Here is a 20,320-nt window from a genome sequence, read left to right on the forward strand (position 1 = left end):
TTGACTAATGATCCAAAAAAGTAAAAATTCTTTACTCGCTTACATAAAATAAATGTTAATTCCCAGCAGAAGAAATTTGTATGCTTGTATTGTATTCTATAAATGTTTATGAAGCTTACAAAGTATAAATTACATAGATATTTACTTGAATGTTGTGGTAAACATCCGCCGGAAGTATCATAAAGTACTGAATTTAACTTAAGACTTAGTGAATTTATGATGGAATTATTTCTACTAAATATTTACTTAATCATTCAACTTTCTTTAGTATATAATACATAATATTTTATCTTTTACAGTGTATTCTATTATTTATCGTAGTTAATATAATATTTATAACATACGTATTTATTTATAACTGTGAGGCTGAAGAAATGAAAAAAGAACAAATTATATGTATAATTTTATTTCATACATTATGTCCAATATGTTTTAATCGATGAAGATCTAAATATTAAATATTAAAGTATTTTCTTTGTACAAATATTTTGTAATGCGTTTTGATTTTAATTTTCCCGCGTATATTTTGAATTACTACACTAATCTACCACTTGCTAACTGAACTGAAACGGCGCTACTGTCTTTCGTCTGATATAAGTACGCAAAGATGGGTCGTATGCACGCACCAGGGTAAAGTAAATTAAATATTAGAAAAATTTACCCTTGTAAATATTTAAAAAAATTTTATCTTAAGGTTTTATTTACTTTTCTCATTATTACATTATAAATTCATTAATTTCTTGCATGAAAAGCTGATGAGTATATTCTTGTTGATGACCATGTGTTCCTCACTTGCATTAACGATAAATAGTGTTTATATGCTAGATTTTATATATTTTAACATATTTTAACGATAATTAATGTACTTTTAAGTTTAGAATTGTGGAAAATTTGTGCTTTTGAGAAAACTAATATAATTTTTGTTCTTACTTTTTCATAACCTTAATATTCTTAGTTTGCCATATCCATGTTCATACTTTTGATACTTTACAAACGAGACAGATAATTTTTTATAGGTTGTTTTACATCACTTTTATAGTTAGATTAATTGTTTGTAACATAATTGTATGGATTTGCAAATAATTAAATTTGAATGTTTAAGTTGTAATTAAGTTTTGTAATAATAAAAATTTATATTATAGAAAGGGTATATCCCAGTCAGCCTTACCGTACAGACGCAGTGTCCCAACATGGCTGAAGCTGACACCAGAAGATTGTAAGGACTTAATTTATAAGCTAGCAAAGAAAGGTCACACACCCTCTCAAATTGGTAAATCTATGTTTTTTTATGACTAAATTAGAAATAATAATATTTATTAAACATTATATTCACAAGTAATGTCGCTATAACTGAAAATATTATTTCAATTAATAGATCATTTAAGATTTAGATCTTAAGTAATTTGTAAACTTAAGTTTGATTACGCAAACTAATAAAGATTCAATGTATTATCTTTGTCTCTTGATACCATAGTTTGCAATATTAAAATGGTGATGTTTGAGGTGAATTTTGATCTTCTGTCTTGTCATCATAGGTTTTCACCAAACATTTGAAAATTATTTTTTACTTTTACATTTAAAGCTAAGTACTTTTTAAAATGGGTAGTGGTAGAATAATAAATATCATTTGCAGGTGTAATACTTCGAGATTCTCATGGAGTAGCTCAAGTACGTTTCCGCACTGGAAATAAAATTTTGAGGATTGTCAAGAGTATGGGGCTTGCCCCTGACTTACCAGAGGATCTTTACTACCTAATCAAAAAGGCAGTAGCTATCAGGAAGCATTTGGAAAGAAATCGCAAGGACAAAGACAGCAAATTCAGATTGATCCTTGTCGAATCTAGAATTCATAGACTTGCCCGGTACTATAAGTCAAAGGGAACTCTGCCAGCAAATTGGAAATACGAGAGTTCTACCGCTAGTGCTCTCGTCGCTTAATTACCTTCTTTCATTTCTCAATAAAATAAAAATTTAAACATAAATTTGTTGTATTTTACAATACCCATATTTCACATATAAGTGGTAAATTAATATTAAGCTTTTGATTATTCTCCAATACTACACTCTATCTCATAGATAATTTACTTCTTAACATCATCAACATTTTATGTGACATATGAAAAATTTACATTATCCGTTGAAAACGAATTTTAATCATGTAATTGTACCTTCAAATTTTATGTAAAATAAAACATTTTTTAAAAATTGAGACTCGTAATTTAACTACAAACTTTTTCTCAAAAGTTTCACATCGAACAAGATCTCGACTTAACAAAGTTACTTATACTTTTATAAATTACAATGTATTGATATTGAAACACACGGACATTCTTCATTGTATCCGTTTATTAACTGACCGCATGAGAAGTTATAAATTAATAATGTTTCCTTGCGCGAAACGTTGTTCCAACCCATCACGACGGTTGTCCCAATTTTGACGTCACGGGCCCCGTACAGAGCTAAGAGGGGTCCATAAGAAGCCGGGTTACTGCGCATGCGCAACCTTCGTCCTCGACTTCCCTCGAGGACGGCGCATGCGTTCACCAAGATGGCGGCCAGGTTCTCATTCTCCAGTAGGCAAGGCTCTTTCGAAGCTGCGCCATATTAAAAACCACAGAAGTATTCGATCGATTTTTCGATTGCCCGGTACGTTAGATATCGCGTCGAAAACTCGGCCGCTTCGTCCCGTTTCGTTTCCCGTGGTGTAGTTGACAGACTGCGCGCGTGAATTCGACGGTTTCAGGAAGTGAATTATGGGTAACGGAGGAGACGCGAGTGCCTTTGACGTTTGTGAACCATATTGAAAGGCATATTGGAGGAGTTTCGTTACCAAAGAAAGGTATGATAATTAACGAAACAAAGAATACATATTTCCGTCGTATTTTAATCCAATTCTCGAGCCTCGTAATTATAAGAATTTAAATATCGAAATCGAAGGACGTCCGCTATCGGTATCGGTGATTTGAATGCTGACCCGCACTCGAATGCTGGTTTCGTTATCCTGAAGTTAACTTCAAGAAAAAAAAAGGAATTCGCATTTAGAGTGAAATCCTTTTGCCGTACCGTGCCATTTCAACGGCGATCGTTTATTTCAACGATTGTCGAGAATCACAGCTGGAACCGTGAAAAATGATGCGAATTTTTTTTTAATAAATGCATTGTACTTGAAATGGTATAACATATGGGAATATTTGGTTGACATATGCGAACCTCTTCGTCCTCGTGACTTTTTCTTTCTATCGGAACTTTTCCATTTTATGCGGTGCAGAGGTGTAAATGGGAACGGTTTTGTCGCAAAATTGTGCGGAAATATTTAAATATAAATAATTCTTAGGTCGTTAGGTGTTTTTCTTTTCTTTTCTTTTTTTAATTAAAAGTGTTGAATGTGTTATAAGGGAACGATACGAGTATAGAATAAAATAATATTTCGTAGTCGTTTCTAGGATAATTAGGGGAGAGGAATATTTATGCGCCATTTAAAAATATTCTTTGCCCGATGGTTTGAGATTATTCGATCGTTAATGAAAGTGAAAGTGAGCTGCTATCGAAGAGATATTTTCATTATAATAATCGTGTCACTGATAATGGCGATAATGTTAATAAAATAATAGTGAGTTGATGATACACGTTGATACATATATATATAAGTGTGTTTATTAACAATTAATTCAGATCTCCTTGTACTCTTTAAATATTCGATAATTTGTTGACAATTTAACTGTGCCGTTTCAACTATTATGAAATGAGCTGCGGTTTCAGCGTCGTGACGTAATTGTTACTATCTTCGATATTTTTATTATTAACAAATGATCTCGTATAGCTAACGTTGTAAACAGGATGATAATAAAACGTTGATTTTCATTGTCTCAAACTGAAGATCAGGTTTTATACAGTGATCCATATTTGTGAATGAATATTTCTAATTAATATTTACAATATTTAAATATACAAATATTGTCTAATATACGTCTAAAAGAAGTAATTGAAATAAATCGAACAATTTTTTAGTAATCATATAATTAAACAAGTTTTCATGTGATATTATTATAATAAATTATAAGAAAAATCAAACATTAAAATCAGCGATTAACTTGAACTTTAATATCCTTTCAAATAAAAAGTTTTAGAAATAATTTGTCTAAATTGTAGTAGCATTGCATAGTATTTTGTAGAAATTTATTGTTTGTATAAATATGTACAATAATACGTGTATTATTGCATGATTCAAGCTTACTTATTGTTAAATATGAAATTTTCAATGTATTTCCGATATGTGATGTAAAAATACACGTATTTTTAATCAACTTTGACTCGAAATTTGTGCGGATCATATACTGTAAATTTTGCTTGGCGAGGGAGATTTCAACGGCGCCGACTTGCACAAGCGACGTCACGAGGGTATACGCGTACGCTTCAAGGCTGTTCACATGCTTTAATTGTTCGAATTACTCGAAACTCGTTTAAATACCCAAACAAATCTATGTTTATCTATCTATATAACATTCGTAAAGGTCAATGAAATTGGAAACGTTACAATTATACATATATGTTTGCCTCTTATCACGGAACATGTATTTATATTCGCAAACATACGTATAATTGCTACTTTTAGTAGGATTCGCTTTAAAGTAAACTTAATAATTGTCAGTATTGTTTATTCATTCGACTAATTACATATCGCTAAATACTTATCAACGTTGTTCAAATGATTCAAATGATTCAACATAAACACATTCTCCGAGTGACGCAAATAATTTAGTCACCCGAAAATTTCCTAATTTGCATGAATTTGATTCGATTACGCAACACTACTCGCGTCGCGAGTTCCTTCTGAATTACTCAAGCGATTAAATCGAAAGAAACGAAGGACAATATTCTCTTTTTGATTTTAATGATCGAATTAAAAAAAAAATCTCTCTCATCACACGAACCTTTCCAAAATACAGATCAACGGTCGGATAAGCAAGGATTATATTTCTTACGCGACACAAACGCCATTCAAATTAACCAAAATTAACCAACGTTTTCGCAAGTTACGTAAATAATTAAATTGCCAGGGATTTCTTTCGCCACACCGAGTTTATAATTAATGAAGGAAGGTTAACGAAAAATCCAGACTGCACGGTCGTATTTTTCAACGGCGCGTAAATCCTTCTCTTGTTTTAAGTTCAACGACTATGTATTCGGGATTATTCGAAATTTCTCACGTGGTGCGAACGTCTTTCGAGTTCCACGCGGATCATCGTTGTCGTTGTCGCCGAGTCACTCAAAATATTCGAGTACTCGGCCATCATTAATATGCATGCGTGCTTGGCTGCGCGAGACGCGTACAAACTTTTAAAGGGAGCTGCATTTGTATTCGATTCACGCGCGGTTTACAGCATGGGCGTTCGTTCCTTTAGAGCCCAACGCGCGAGTGTCTTCGTAACGGACATTGCAACGTACATACACACGTACGAGCCTCGTTCAACGAATGTCCAGTCGACGAATTTCTTGCCTCGATCGATTTTTAACGTTTCCATGGCCCTTTCCGTGAGTAATCCTATCGAGATGGCATTCTTGCTTAGAAAATTCGTTTTTTCGTGGTTTTTCATTTGCAATTGTATTAAAACGTACTAAACTGAGAAACTGTAGATTCTAAAGGGGTACAACAACATTTTATGCAAAAATATTTTACACAGACAAAGCTATATAAACATAGTAATTATAATGTTTAGCTTCGACATGTTATCGGGAGAAATATTATCTTCTTTAATGAGATGCAAGCTTCAATGAAATTAACACTAGGTTAACGTACATTTTTTGTACGCTTTGTTCTATCGTTCCTAGAGAAATGAATATTCGTTCATTTAGATCTCGGAAATTAGTTAAAAAATCGACAGTTAGAATGCACATATATTATTACGATCCCATCGATAAAAATAAAGATTATTAAAACATTTACTAAATATTTATGAAATTCAATATGCGTAAAATTTAGTTTTATATTTTATTAATCCGTCGAACCGTTCGCGTTGAAATCGAAATTCAATATTATCGATTCCTTATGCTTCTCCGCAGAAGTGTACTCCAACGATTTCCACGTTTCAACAATATTCGTGTTATCTCGCGAGGGGCAAATATCCTGCGTCTGTTTTTCGAATGCGTTGCGCCGTCGCAGCCATCTTGACCCATTACATGGGCACGATAATTCATATCTCGTAAAGTATACGCGCGTTGCGCGTATCCGAGGACGGCTATGGACTGTCTCGCTCCCGAGGAATCCTGGAATATCGACGGCTGGGACCGTCTGGTCCCAGTGGACGACCGTGAAAACGACGGTCGCAATTGTCTTGTTTGCCAACGGGGTTAAAGGTGATGAAGTCAACGCACGCGTGTCGAGTGCAGATGGAACTCCCGTCAATAGTGACGTCAGTCAAGCGATATCCGTTAGTATAACGCTCGTACGAGTAGCAACTACAACATGTCCGTTATTTTAACGCTCGCGCGATCGCGGCCACTACGTCAGATGAAAACTGCTAACCAGTTAACTGCGTTTGACGAGTATACACGTCATCTTAAAGCTTGAAACGATACTAATTCTTTCGACGACGAATTCGTTATATTTTCAGATGAACATGTAATTCTCCTTTGTTTCGCTTTGGTTTTTCATTAAAATGGGTGCATTCGTCCTGCGTTTGACGAGTACACACTCCATTCTTTGATTTTATCACGCGCAAAACGAGAGATTTCTGAAACTAAGTTCCACAGTTTGCGGATGAAGATTCTTTGAAATGTACAAAGCTTTCAACAGATGAAGCTAAATTATATATTAATTGCTTAAATAATAGCAAAAGAAACTACATGCTAATCTCTTGCTGTCCGAGTAATTAAATCGTTTGCCTGCGACTTAGTCTTCCAAATATGAACGTTTCATCTCGCCGAAATGTCGACATTCGTCCGCAAAAGGTTAAAAGATTAAGCACAGTTGGGAGATGACTTGATGTATAGTTGAAGACATTGAGTCTTGATGTCTTTCTAGTTTATAGTTTTATAGTTTTCATTGGTTACGTGTAACCGTATTGACGAATAGCAAATAAATCGGAAACATCAGAAATTAGGAAATAAAACCAACAGACAATTGGTTGAGAAAAGACGGAAGCGATGGGTCAACCGAATTCCTCAGCCTAGTCATCAAGTGATCTCTTAGCAGTATGTTCGTCGGAACGTCCGTTATTTCAACGCCCACGTGATCGTCGGCGCAATGGCGGTCGAAGAAAACGTTCAACGCAACGTCCGCCTTTTTAACGTGTTAAAACCGCGTCAGAACTTTTCCTAACGTAACCAGCTGAATTTCTCGCTACAAAATAAAGGTAAACAAGTTACATGATCAATTTTTTTCTAGTGGAAATAGAAACAACAGGAAAGACAAGAATTGAGAAACTGGTTAATCGGACGATATAGAAATTGATATAAAGTTAAATGAACGAAAGGAAACGCAGAACTTTTAAATCCGGTCATTTGACCGGTTCCCAGTACAGTTAACGTCAACTCTCGCAGAACTGTAGCTGCAACGTCCATTACTTTAACGTGTGCATGGCTGCAACAACGATAATCGTTATTTTAAAGATTGCACGATTACGACCGCGACATCCGTCGTTTTAACGTTCACTTAAACCACCGCCGCAATGGCCGTCGAAGAGGTCATCCCACGCAATGACGTGCGTTTTAGCCCCCTATCTTAACAACTGAGTATTTGGCCAGCCATTTTTATATTTTCTTCTTCATGGTTGGTTATGTTCCGGTGAAAATTTAAAAAAATACCTTTCGATCCACATCGTTTGAACGCTTTTACCCTGCTTTGGGCTTTAAAAGTAAGAAATGCGAATATAGGGCGACAGTATAATTTTAATGAAACCAAACATTTTAGTTGCCAACCCTCAGGGTTAATATTTTTTATCGAAACGTTGATTTCCCATTTTATTTAAACGTTAATTTCAACGTTCTTGTGATTGCTGAATGTTCTTTGAGGACATCTGACGCAACTTGTTGTTTTAATATTCTTACGACTGTAGATATTTACAATATTCATTATTTCAATGATCCAGTAACGAAAACTACAGCGTTCGTTAATTGTAACGTTTACACGGCTACGATCGCGACATCCGTTTAACGCTCGTTCATCGAAAACGACATCCGAGGCAACTGTCCGTTACTTCGATGGCCGCGCGACCGTGACCTTAAACTTTCTAATTATATTTAGAAAAATTCGCGTTTTCCGGTACGTGGTTCTCGAAGAAAAAAAGAACATGCTCGAAATCTCTCGCGGGTCAACACGCAATGCGAGCAACGTGACGAGCCGCAGCTTGCAGCAGCTTCGCGATAGGCGTGCGGTCTGCAAGCGCTGCTCGCTTGCGGTGTCATAGGAATTCATAAATATGCCCGACGAATATCGAATTCGTCGTGTCCTATATAGCCTGTCCCGCAATGAGAATCTTAGGAATTTCGTACGTGAAACCGGCACACCTAATATCGAGGTTTCGTTGATTGGAAAGCGAGTTTTCGTTAACACCAACGTAAGCGAGATCGGACGATTTTATCAAACGCGTTCCCTTTCCACGGTGGTCTTCATTAACTTTCTGTTAAAGATATTAATATGTTCTTTACACTACTTAGTGAAAATCCTTTTGTCGTTCCTCGTTACTTACTATTAGGTACCGGAAAAAGTTTGTGCGGCTTGTTCAATTAAACTTTAAACGTACACAATACGTTTTCGTGAAATAATTTTATTTTATTTAATGCAAACGGCATAAACATAACTTGCTGCTAATACCAGTTTCATTCATTAAATTAGTGAAATACCAATTTAAATTGGATCTCAATAGATTGCTAACAAGAAAACCGTACTATGTAATTTCTTCTTCCTTCTCGAATTTATATCATTAGATTCACATTTATTTCGGTATACTTGCTGTAATAATTAATTTCCGAGTTCTCTCTTATGTATTTATTGCAAGAATTACAATTTTCATTCCAATATTATTATATTCGTGTTTGTAAAGAATTCTAGTATCAATATTTCTGTAAACAACCTTTCTGGAAATATACTTGACAATTTGACAATGAAGAAACTACATAATAAAACGTGAAAAAAATGAAGTTTCATCATTTGAGATAGAAATAATTGTATAACATTCATCGAATGTATTTTCGATGTTTCGTAATTTGGAAACGCTAAAAAAAGTAGTTGAAAATTGTGTTCTACTATAGACGTACTACGGATGGAATGATTCAGACCGTTTTTACCGTACACCGCCAAGTCATAATCGGTAAGATTCACTTAGTCCGCGTCAGACATCCGTTTCCACTGTCTAGGTTACCGTAATAAATTCCTCTAATGAACAGATGATGGATTGTTCCGATTTTATCGCGTGAAATCGCATTACAAAGTTGATAGTAAGCGGCGCGGTTTCTTCGTTTCATATTTTCTGAAACACGCGTGCCCGACAATTAAAAGAGAAATCCGGGTGATTTAATGGGGGACAACACCTAGAGACGTTTTAAGTATAGGCAAACTTTAAGAATTTTTTTGTTAATAAATGTTAAGTGAAAAATTCTGATTCTTTCTGGGTACGTAACTGTAACTTTACGCTTTATATTTATATTTTTTCTAAGCCAGAATGTTACAAAATGGCACAGTTATTTGCTGGCTTTTGAACCACCCATTTTCGTAAAACATCCACCGTTGGCTGACCGGATTGCGAACAACTGAAACATCTGAAGACAATAGTTTTTGTGGATTTATAAACAGAAATATGTTACCTAAAATATGCCGTAAGGATTTTCCAAAAATTGAATTATTATGGAAATGGCAAGCATTTCAAATGCAAAAACCTATTTTTACTCCACAGAATTAGCTTCTAATGTTTATAGAAAATTAAATAATTGAGATATCAAAAAATCCGTACGTTACATTTTAGATAATATATTTCTGTTTATAAATCTACAAAAATTGTCTTCGGATGCTTCGGTTGTTCGCAATCTGGTCGACCAACAGTGGATGTTCTACGAAAATGGGTGGTTCCAAAGCTAGTGAATAACTGCGCCATTTTGTAACATTCTGGCTTAGAAAAGATATAAATATAAAGTAGAAGGTTATAGTTATGTACCCAGAAAAAATCGGAATTTTTCACTTAATAGTTAGTAACAACAAAAGTATGCAACAACAAAATTCCAAAATGTTTGGCTATATTTAGGACGCGTTTAGGTGGTGCCCCCCTTAAATTGAGCAACACAGGCTGAATCTCTGTCTTTCTCTCTGTGTGTCGTTTCAATCGTGACTAATCAGGTTCAAGGCTTCCTTATCATAGATCATTGAATTCCGCCATGCATCGGCCGCGTGATTATGTAAAAGTAAATACGACGTTTCATGCAGAAAGTTCAAGGCAATTCGAAGCAAGAGAAAAAAAATTATGAAAATTACATTACATTATTCACCTGAATCGGTTGCTATCGGTCGACGAACATTTAACCCTTAGCAATCCAGTTGTTTTTGTAATTTAACAGCAACTCCATGCCATTTTCATAGTATCCCTGGAGAAACATAAAGAAATATTATGTTACAACATTTCTTAGATATTTTATTTTCTTCTTTGCACAACATTTGCGCGCATAGCGAATTTTCATCAAATTTATTCACTGAAATATTTGGTACTATAAGTGGTGCCTATAAAGTGTAAAGGGTTAAACTGAAACGAGCTTACCGTTCTCGTGCTTAATAATTCATCGAAGATTTCGAACGCGGCGGAACAAGTGAAATAATGCGAATAGTTACAAGGGGAAGGATAATTATTTAGCAAAAGCGATATAACTAATAGAGGAACGTTCGTTCTAATTCATTTCGATAATGGTAATTAACGGATAACGATAGTTCGACTCCTTTTAAGCGCAACGAAATAATTTCACACACTAACGCAACATTATGCCGTGAAGTCCGGTTTATTGCGCCATTAAATGGCCAATTAGAACAGACCAGTTAAAGCCTACAAAGACGATGCTCGATGTTTATATTTGTGTACTTTACGGCTGTAAAGTGAATCTCTTTCCTTTTTCGAATAATGCTTGAATTAAGGCGATTATGCTTAATAACGGATGAACGTCGAACGAAGAGTATGCACGGGGAAAGGAAGAAGAAACGTCTATATGAATATTAACCCTTTGCGCTATAATTATTTTTCTGGCTTGTTCCGTGTCAAGTCTGATTCAATTTTTCTGGTTCTGGTGTCTGATTTTAGGTATGAAGAAAGTGGTGTCAGTATTTAAAGTTTAGGTTTTTATTAACAAAAGGATTGTTCACGAAGAGTTTATAACATCAAAATTCAAATATTTAGTTTATCGTTGTTAATTATTTTGTAAAGTATGGTACTTGAGAATTCTAAGGAAAAGTAGTTTTGTCACGCCAGAGGTGACTTCATAGTGCAAGGGGTTAAATTACTTAACGAGAACATAATACTCGACCAAAAATGTTGAATATTTCCTTAGTCCGCAATTTAAGAATTATAGAAACCGACGGCATAAACATTTTTGTGATAATTTATATTTATAGTTATATTTATGACAGCACTTTCATTTTTTTTTTGTTTCTTCCTTAGAAACGGTGGATTAGTATTTCGGACTTTCGAAAAATACTCGGACATACAGTGGAAGTAGGAATATGGTAACGGCGTGATACAAAACGCGACAAAAACATAAATACAATTATCGAACAAACCAAGAAAACGAAACACACGGCGAAACAAATGTGGCGTGCAAGGCCGAGGTTCGGTTGAGCGAGCGCTGTTATGAAACCTAAACCAGTTTTTGAAAATAAAAATGGCCGGCGCAAGTAACGCAAAATGATCAAATTGAATAACGAACGGAACAAAGAATCGCGAAAATCGCTTGCGGCTGGATGCAGTGTGCTACAACAAATTTACATCAAACTCTACTCGTTCATCGCCAATAATTCTCAATAATACCTATTTAAACAAAAAAATATTTCTCGCTTTTATATTACTGATTGCCGGTAAAAATAAAGAAAATCTTTAGCCAATGGCCGCAAAATTCTCTCGTCGAAACAGAGACAAAACTTCAAAAATTCGTTTCGAAATATTAGTCTTCTAACGGTCTGTTGTTCGAAGCGCAGAACATTCTCAAAGAAGTCCCAAACGGAGAAGAGCAGAGGAATCAAATATTTTGAAAGAATAGAATTAGAAAAGTGGTGAATTTAACACGTTCGCTACCAGCGTCACATATTTGTGACAGCGATCTTCTATTTTACAAATAAAGGAAATGAGATTAATCTTACAGATATTGTTATTTAAAGTTATATGCTACGACATTGTATTTAGAAACTCAATAACTTGTTCCAGTTTCATTTTTTCGATACTTTGTTTACAAGATTTATTGGATTGTATAAAATATTATAATTGAGGAGGTCCTCACCGAAATAAACGCTGGTAGCGAACGTGTTAAGTCAACGACCGCGAGAAGTGTTAATTAATCATTCAATTAATATAATCAAATACAAGAAATAATTGGATAATTCGATTTTCGATTGGATACAACGGTTCCCGGTCGCGGATGTAATTTTCAGAATTTCGAACTGCGAGTTTTCAAGGGTGACGAGGAAATTTGTCTCCGGTCGTATTGGTTGTACGGGTCCGGCAAAGAAAAATTCTCGCAGTGTAACCGATCCGAGCCGAGCTGAGCCGAGCGGAGCCGATGGAAAAGGGGATTCGATTCCGCGTCGAGTTTCCCTGAAACTCTTGGCTTTCACTTCTCTCCGAAGAATGCGAAGGCTGAGTGCCGCGGCAGAGCCGTACCAACTGCCCCCTTCACCAGTCGCAATACGTTTAGAAAATTTTTCAACCGCCGAGCCACTCTCGTTGGCCCATTCGTTTCCCCCTCCATCGGCGATCCATGGTGGCGAGAGGCTGGCCGCTTCTCCAAATGGTGAATTATTAGCGGCTTGCGAGTGTTTATGCATTTCTAGCATAAGCAAACACGCGAAATACAGGGTGGGCCTGAAGTCCGGTCAAATTTTCGGTTCGAACTTTACCCGCCAATTAGCCAGGAATTTTTCCAGAGATCTGGCAATTATTTTCAATTTTCAGGCTGAATTACATACTGAGTCGTTTGAGAGTAATATGATTTACCCAATGACTTTTGGGATTACCCGAAAAGGTATTTTAGCAGTAACTGAACCGTGAATTTCAAATGATCGGGCTTAAAATTCTGTTTTCTTTCGTTCATTTAACTTTTCGATTAATCAGTTTCCCGGTTTTTTCCCTTTCTTCTGTTTCTGCTTCCACTAAAACATGTATCATGTAACTTGTTTAGCTTGGTAGAGAAGGTAGAAATGGTAGAAAAAATGGCAGTACTGTTAGTGTTAAATATTTAGTTTCGGTTTAGTGTAGAAGAGTAGTTGAGAAAGTTATCGATCGATTTCTGGTTGAAATGTTATTAATAGTTTAATTTTATATTATTGTTATTGGATTTAAGTGAAGAATGCGGTGAAAGGAGGATGAGATATAGATTAAGTTATTTCTTCGAAGAATAATGATTCGATTTCGTATTAATATAATTGAAGCTACAAATGATAATTGTTTTTTGGCCCACCCGCTGTGGCAAAGTACAAATTATGACGAGTAGACTAAGGATGTGTAATACAGTTTTGAACATTTATGCTTGTAAGGTATCACGTTTCTTTCATAAAGTATTTTTTAATATTAATCTATCTTAAGTCACAGAGTATTATTTTCTAAAGTTTTATTTTCTGAAATCTACGAAACGCCCTGTACGTACGAAAATAAAATTTAGAAATTTGTTTCCAAATTTCTGAATTATTTTCCCAACGATTCATTCATCGTTAACACTATCAAACTAGGTAGTTACGTATCACAGCCCAATTTTCTTTCCGAGAACCTCGTTGAATCATAATGACTCGAAAGAATTAATGATGACGACACGAGGTCCTGTCCGTACGCAATTCCACAGAATAAGGTGTAAATTGTAATAGACGACCTCAAAGTTGAGTCATAAACAGATAGAAGATTCCGAGGAACGATCTTTCATTAAGAATTTTAAGATACTTCAAAGCCAATAAGACCGTTACCGATGATAATCCTTGTAAACTGTGAAAAACCAGTCCTTAAGATCTGAATTGGCGTGAACGTTCTTTAATCCGGGCAATAATGATGACTATAAAATACGCGGCACTGTAACACTTAAAGTGAAGCGTGCACCGTATAATCCAATGGATTATAAAGAATGAGCTTGCATTAAGTTCAGTCACGGGGGCGTATAAAAAAGGAATAATTAACCCATTCGTTACCAGGCAAATCCTGTCGATAACAGTTTCGGCGGTTACGATATTTTATTGAACAAAACATACCGTCTTTACGTAATACAAATAATAATCAAGAAAAGAAATATCTCCGACTTCCTCCGCAGTATACCATGTGTCACGCTATTAGATGAGAACGCACGTTGACTCTTCTTTGCACGGAACGTGAAACATTATCGCCAATATGCAACGCTGGTAAGAAACGTGTTAAAATTCAGGCTTTAAGCCGAGCGAAGGTCTCAACCGGTAACGAACTGGGCAGCAACGGTTGAACGGCTACAAACGAAAAATAAGCGGGCATTTTTATCGGTCGATTATCATTTATTGGCAACGCGGGTTCGCCGCGTTGCAGTAATGTTGCACGCTGCGGTGAAAGTGTGGACAGTTTCGGTTTACCGTAAAAATCGAAATTATTTCCAGATAGACGGTGTTACGTAACGGCGCGGCGGTGACTTTCGATCGAAAAGGCATAAATCTTTGCCGGGAGCTCATTGATCGACGATTACGACGCTTCAGGCTGGCGATCGTAATCATTGAACCCTCGCAGGAGAAAATAAAATGGTTTATTATCTAGTTGACGATTGGTTGATTACCATCCACGAACTGTCAGAGTTTGTTGACGGTCGTTGGTACTTTATGGCTCTAAAGTCCTATTTGCTTTTTGAGTTTTCGTTAACCTTTCCGAATTATGTTTTGTTGGCAAGAATTTTGTTTTCTTTCATTTGTGAGATTCAACTGCATTTTGAGAAATGGGCATTTTTGTTTCTCGCACAGGTTGACCGTCTTTCGGTGGAAAAATGGTATCGAGGCGGAAGATTCTGTCTCGATCGAGAGACAACCTTGTCGAATCACAGTACGAGGACCAAGACGAAGAGGACGTGTGGTACAACCTCGACAAATTGTACAAGGTGAATAACATAAATTTTCATGGAATTTTCGCGTACGCATCCTAAGAAATTTATGTTTGTACTTGTGTTGTTACAGTTTTTGTTCACGTTTATTATAGTTGTAATAATTGAAAAACAAATGGAATTTGCCAAATTTGTTTATAAGAAGTATCTTGTATTTAGAAACCTAGTAAATCCTATTAATAATACTTATGTAAAAATCATCATTTTATTTTGTATGAACCATGAAAACATGTAAAGAATTTCGATATTGAGTGATCTACAAAAATCTGTATTTATATGAACAATTTAACAATTATCCGTTCTACTGTTTAAATGATAACAATTGCAGTTATAACTTTAGCTATGTAGTTAATTAACAATGATGCGTTCTATTATTTAAATGTTAACAATTACAATTATAATTTTAATTATACAGTTAATTGACAATTATGGATTGTACTATTTAGTAATAATAATTAATAATTATTGTAGAAGGATGAATCCCGAAGAATTAATGAAAAGTTCACACGCGACACGGTTCTCGGTAATAATACATCGTTGTCGCTCTCGTTTCAGGATCACATTCAAGAAGTGCTGGACAAATGGAATCAGATCGACGACGAAATTTGGGCCAAGGTGATCGTTTTCGAAAGGAATCGAAGGGTAGCAAAAGCCTACGCCAGGGCACCGGTTCTCACGATTAACGGATCGAACGACGGATTCGATGGTTTCAGGTAAAACCAAATGATTCATACGACTAAAAATGCTCACTAATCAAAACTCCGAATGACAATGAAACAACCGATATTTTTTCCTCGCTTTGGGATTCTTCAACTGCCAAAGAAGAAGAGGAAGAGTTCGATAGCATCTAGTCTTCAAACATAACGCATGTAAATATTTATAAATGTATTATACATTATAAACGGTTACACCATCTTCGAAAGATATATTTGAAGATCTGAATATACGATAAACATTCTGAATAAAAGATACGAATTGTCGAACGAGCGATCGAAACATTCGGATAACAAATAGGAATTATCATGAAAGATGCTAATACAACTAACTCATTAATAAACTTATTAACAAGCATAAGGTAAATATTAATCAATCGTTAATCACCGTCTCTTTTCCATGAATCACGTAGATGCTTATAAATGAAGTTTTTTATTATAATTCAGTTACATTTTTATAATAAAAGTTATATGTTATAAAGATAAAGCTTGTGTCTCCAAGGAACTTGCGAGAAACAATTTCTCTATATTATTAACAATCTATGAAAGCTTTTATTATTCGGAAATCCAGATAATTATCTATGCCACATACACGGGAAGCCAACTGTTCAATGATTTAATTATACGTCAAGCGTTCTATAAATTAATCGAAGAAATTACACTCGACGTTTTGGAATTTAGGATAGGACTATGCGGCTTCGAGAACCCGATGAGAGACGCGAAAACCGAGGAGGCGAAAAAGCACATAAACCAAGGTGTAAAAATCAAGATGGACGAGCAGGGGAATATCTTAATAAAAAGGCTGTGTAAAAATAACGTTTACATAAAGCCGACGAGTCAGGAAGACAACGCAATTGGAGCAGAAATCGCGCGGAATTCTCAAGGAGCGTTAGAACACGAGAAACCAGGGAAAGTAAGCGTTCTACGACTTCGCTTCGTTCTTACTTGAGCGCCATTTTTTCTCGCCCTTTACGATCAGTGAAATCATCCTTTACCAACGATAACCACAAAAATCCGCGGTCTCGTTATTTTTTCATTTTTTTAAAGAAAATCCATAGGAACTAGACTGTAATAATCGCCATTTCACTCGTTATTTCGACCGTTGTCGTTTCTTGTTACAATTGTTCACCTTTGGCATTACGAAAAAGCATTTTCAATCTGTAATGCAATTTCTTGTAATCGAAAGTCGACGTTCAATGATTACCGTATTTCTATATAAGTTTATTTGTATACTGCCCAATCAAAAGCTTTGTGCCACAGTTTTTAACGCTTTTTATTAATTATGGTATTGCAGGTTCAAAAGGTGATTTGACAACTTGTTTATCATAGTGTTAAGATCCAAAATTAAGCAAAGAACTTAAACTTGAGTTATAATATATCATTGCTGATTTTCTCTAAGATGGTATCAATGGTGGCTCTAATTTTTTGATCAGAGACTGTATACCTTTCATATGTTCGTTATTGATCGTTTGTGTCAGAATAGCTTCTTGAAACAAAAAATTGTTGTTTGTTCTGATGGTTATGATTATTGCCCTTGTTTGCACTCGTTAGGTATTCGACATGAATAAATTTCAAACGAACCTTTCCCGAGAAACTCGAAGAGCCTATCCCGACAGAAGAAGACTGGAGATGCAGTGTCTGAGCGCTATCGTTTTCGTCAGAACCGAAGCAGATCTACTTCAATGTCCCGTTTGGGTTCTCATTGTTAACGTTGTTGGCCTGGACATGTTGAAATCCAAGTTACCACCAGGTACGGCACCAAAATATTATTTTATTTTGGTAATCTTGTCATCGATGCCTGAAGCAAGACGGATTTAAATTTCTTCTTCTCTTATTCTAATCCATTAACCCGTTGCCCTATGATTTCTTTCTCAACTATGATCGATACAACTACTTTTATAATTTATTAAGAAGAGAAATTTTCGTTTACTCCGAAGATTAACGACTGATAATGGAAAAGTAATATTTCATTTACTGAACAAAAATAAATGACACTTAGATTTGTCAAATTCAGTTTGAAATTTTCGTCACGAGTCTGATACGATATTGTAAGTTAAAGAGTTCAGTTAATCCGTGGAAGCTAATATTAATATACTAAAATAATTGCGATTTAATTATCAAAATATCTAAATGCAATGAACGTTTAACACCTTGGTGACCAGCGTCACATATTTTTGACGCTCAGCATTTTATATTTTACGTAGAGAAAATGAAATTACTTTCACGAGTGCTTTCCCATCTAAAATCGTAACATACAGTGTAACCTGCAGGAAATTGACGAGATCTTTTTCTTAAATTTGATTTTCATTTTGTAAAGATGATTTGCTGTATTCAATAAAACATTTTAACTACGAAGATCGCAAACAAGCAATTTGGTCGTGAACGTGTCAATTAACACGTTAAATGCCGCACGATCTCAGAGAGCAAAATACACAAAATGGAAAGAATATAATATCAAATCATTCGATTGAATTGCATTATTATTATCGCACGTTCATCTAGCTGGATGTCACCGCATTAGACAGCATTATTTATAATATAGAAACGTTTTCAAATAATCATTGTTTGATTGAGTGAGCTATAGTAATTCGATTCGGTTGGGGGTCACCGGTGACCCCCATGGCATTCAACGTGTTAAATACGCATACGAATAGAATGGAAAATTTATTAATGACATTTATGTAAATTAGTCTTAGCGTTACAAAGGCCGGTCGATATAAAGAACAGACCCAGGATACCGATTCCCGATGAAGATCCATACAGCGTAGCTGGAGTTTCGTCCTCCATTGGAGTCTCCGAGGCCTTCCAGCAGGATCGAGACGCCCGAGACCAGATCTACGCTCAGTCGACGAGTTGTAGACAAAGAAGAGCCGAGAAACCACCGAAACTTCCGCCCAGAGAGAATCTTTATGGCCACGACATACCTAAAGTGCATATTTTATCTTTTTATACAGTTACAATTATTCATGAAAGTATTACAACTCAATAGCTGGATCGAAGTTTGAACCCTTTGTGGACGAAGATTCTTCGAAACATACAAAACCTTCTGCAGATTCTGACAAATTAGATATTGACAGGTTAAATAATAGAGAGTAGGGAAACTACATGCCGACCTCTCGCTGTTTGGGTAATTAAATCATTTGTTCGGTATTTAGTGTTCCAAATGTGAACATTTCATCTCGCGGAAACGTCGACGTTCGTCCGCAATGGGTTAACATGATTGGACTACAGTTCACTTTGTCGATCCGTTTTATAGTTATTATATCGCTTACAATGTTAATGCAGCGAGACAATGTGATACTATAATTTTATTTTACAATTTCAGCCTGATTATGACGATATAGAAGATGACTATGCCAGGAAACCCGTCATAGCGAACGAAGAAAAAAGAAGAAACGACGATAAGAAGAAATACGGTAATGCACGGCAATTTGTTATTGTTCTTTTAAATAAAGTTGTATAGATTATACGTGTTAATATGGTAATAAAAAATTGATATATAATTTGTAACAATTATATATTTATAATATTAATTTATAATAATTTTGTATGTATATAATTTAAAGAAAACTTAATTTTTCTCTTATAGACGATCCGTATTATTGCGGATTACGAGCTCGTGTTCCTAATTTTGTCAAAATGGCGAAAAATAGTAAAGTCTCGACAAGAGGATACGCCAGACCCCCACAAGCGCCCACTTACGCTGCCACAGGATATGCGAGCAGTCAATCTTCTCAAATTTATGGCCATTTACCTGGGAATCGACCACCAATTATGTATCATGCAAGAAGTTTCGAAAGTGGACTTGGTATTATATATACATATATTTTTTATTTTGAACAAGCATCAACTAAGTGGTAGTAACAAACGATCACACAATTGATTTCTTTGGGTTACAGATTCTGATGGCAGAAACGAATCACCGTATAATCATATATACGGACGATTTCCATTACCGACTAGAGGTGTAATTCCTCCTCAGCCTAGAGCAATGTACATCGGAGAGTGGGATTAAAAATAAATCTCCAAGGGCGAAGGAAGAGGACGTCATCGGAAGAATCGCGTACAGAAACAAATAGAGGAAACTCAATACACCAGAAGAGGAGACGATGAAACAAAGTATGATGGAAAGATTAAAAATGGAATGAAGATTATACGTGAACAGGTAATAATTAAGAACAGAACGGACTAAAACAAGAGAGAAGATGGAAATAGAAAAAGGGAGAACTAATCTTCCGTTTGTACCTATAAACTGTATATTATTAATGTACTACATAAAATACTCAAATTTTTATTGCAATAAAATTGTAGAACAATGTGTACTTTTATTC

At 35.4% G+C, this 20,320-nt stretch overlaps 2 protein-coding genes across 5 annotated transcripts; both read left to right on the forward strand.

Moving 5' to 3' along the window:
- Positions 1–546: 546 nt before the first annotated feature.
- Positions 547–1,982, forward strand: RpS13 (ribosomal protein S13). The gene is made up of 3 exons (XM_031975501.1): positions 547–630; positions 1,143–1,270; positions 1,634–1,982. Exons 1-3 carry the CDS (start codon positions 608–610, stop codon positions 1,936–1,938), a joined length of 456 nt encoding a protein of 151 aa, XP_031831361.1. The 5' UTR covers positions 547–607; the 3' UTR covers positions 1,939–1,982.
- Positions 1,983–2,535: 553 nt separating this feature from the next.
- exp (expansion) lies at positions 2,536–20,305 on the forward strand. Of its 4 annotated transcripts, none has more exons than XM_031975783.2 (9): positions 2,536–2,839; positions 15,140–15,273; positions 15,832–15,989; positions 16,671–16,902; positions 17,541–17,739; positions 18,680–18,918; positions 19,315–19,405; positions 19,579–19,797; positions 19,889–20,305. In XM_031975783.2, the coding sequence occupies exons 2-9, from the start codon at positions 15,163–15,165 to the stop codon at positions 20,002–20,004; spliced, it is 1,365 nt and encodes a 454-aa protein (XP_031831643.1). In that variant the 5' UTR covers positions 2,536–2,839; positions 15,140–15,162; the 3' UTR covers positions 20,005–20,305. The 4 variants fall into 4 exon arrangements, with proteins under 4 accessions (XP_031831643.1, XP_031831644.1, XP_031831645.1 ...); XM_031975784.2 differs by lacking the exon at positions 2,536–2,839 and adding an exon at positions 14,342–14,560; XM_031975785.2 differs by lacking the exons at positions 2,536–2,839; positions 15,140–15,273 and adding an exon at positions 16,099–16,145 and having other exon boundaries at positions 15,878–15,989.
- The last annotated feature ends 15 nt before the right edge of the window (positions 20,306–20,320 follow it).

Source organism: Nomia melanderi, chromosome 8 (assembly GCF_051020985.1).
Source record: "Nomia melanderi isolate GNS246 chromosome 8, iyNomMela1, whole genome shotgun sequence".
Lineage (NCBI taxonomy): Eukaryota > Metazoa > Arthropoda > Insecta > Hymenoptera > Halictidae > Nomia > Nomia melanderi.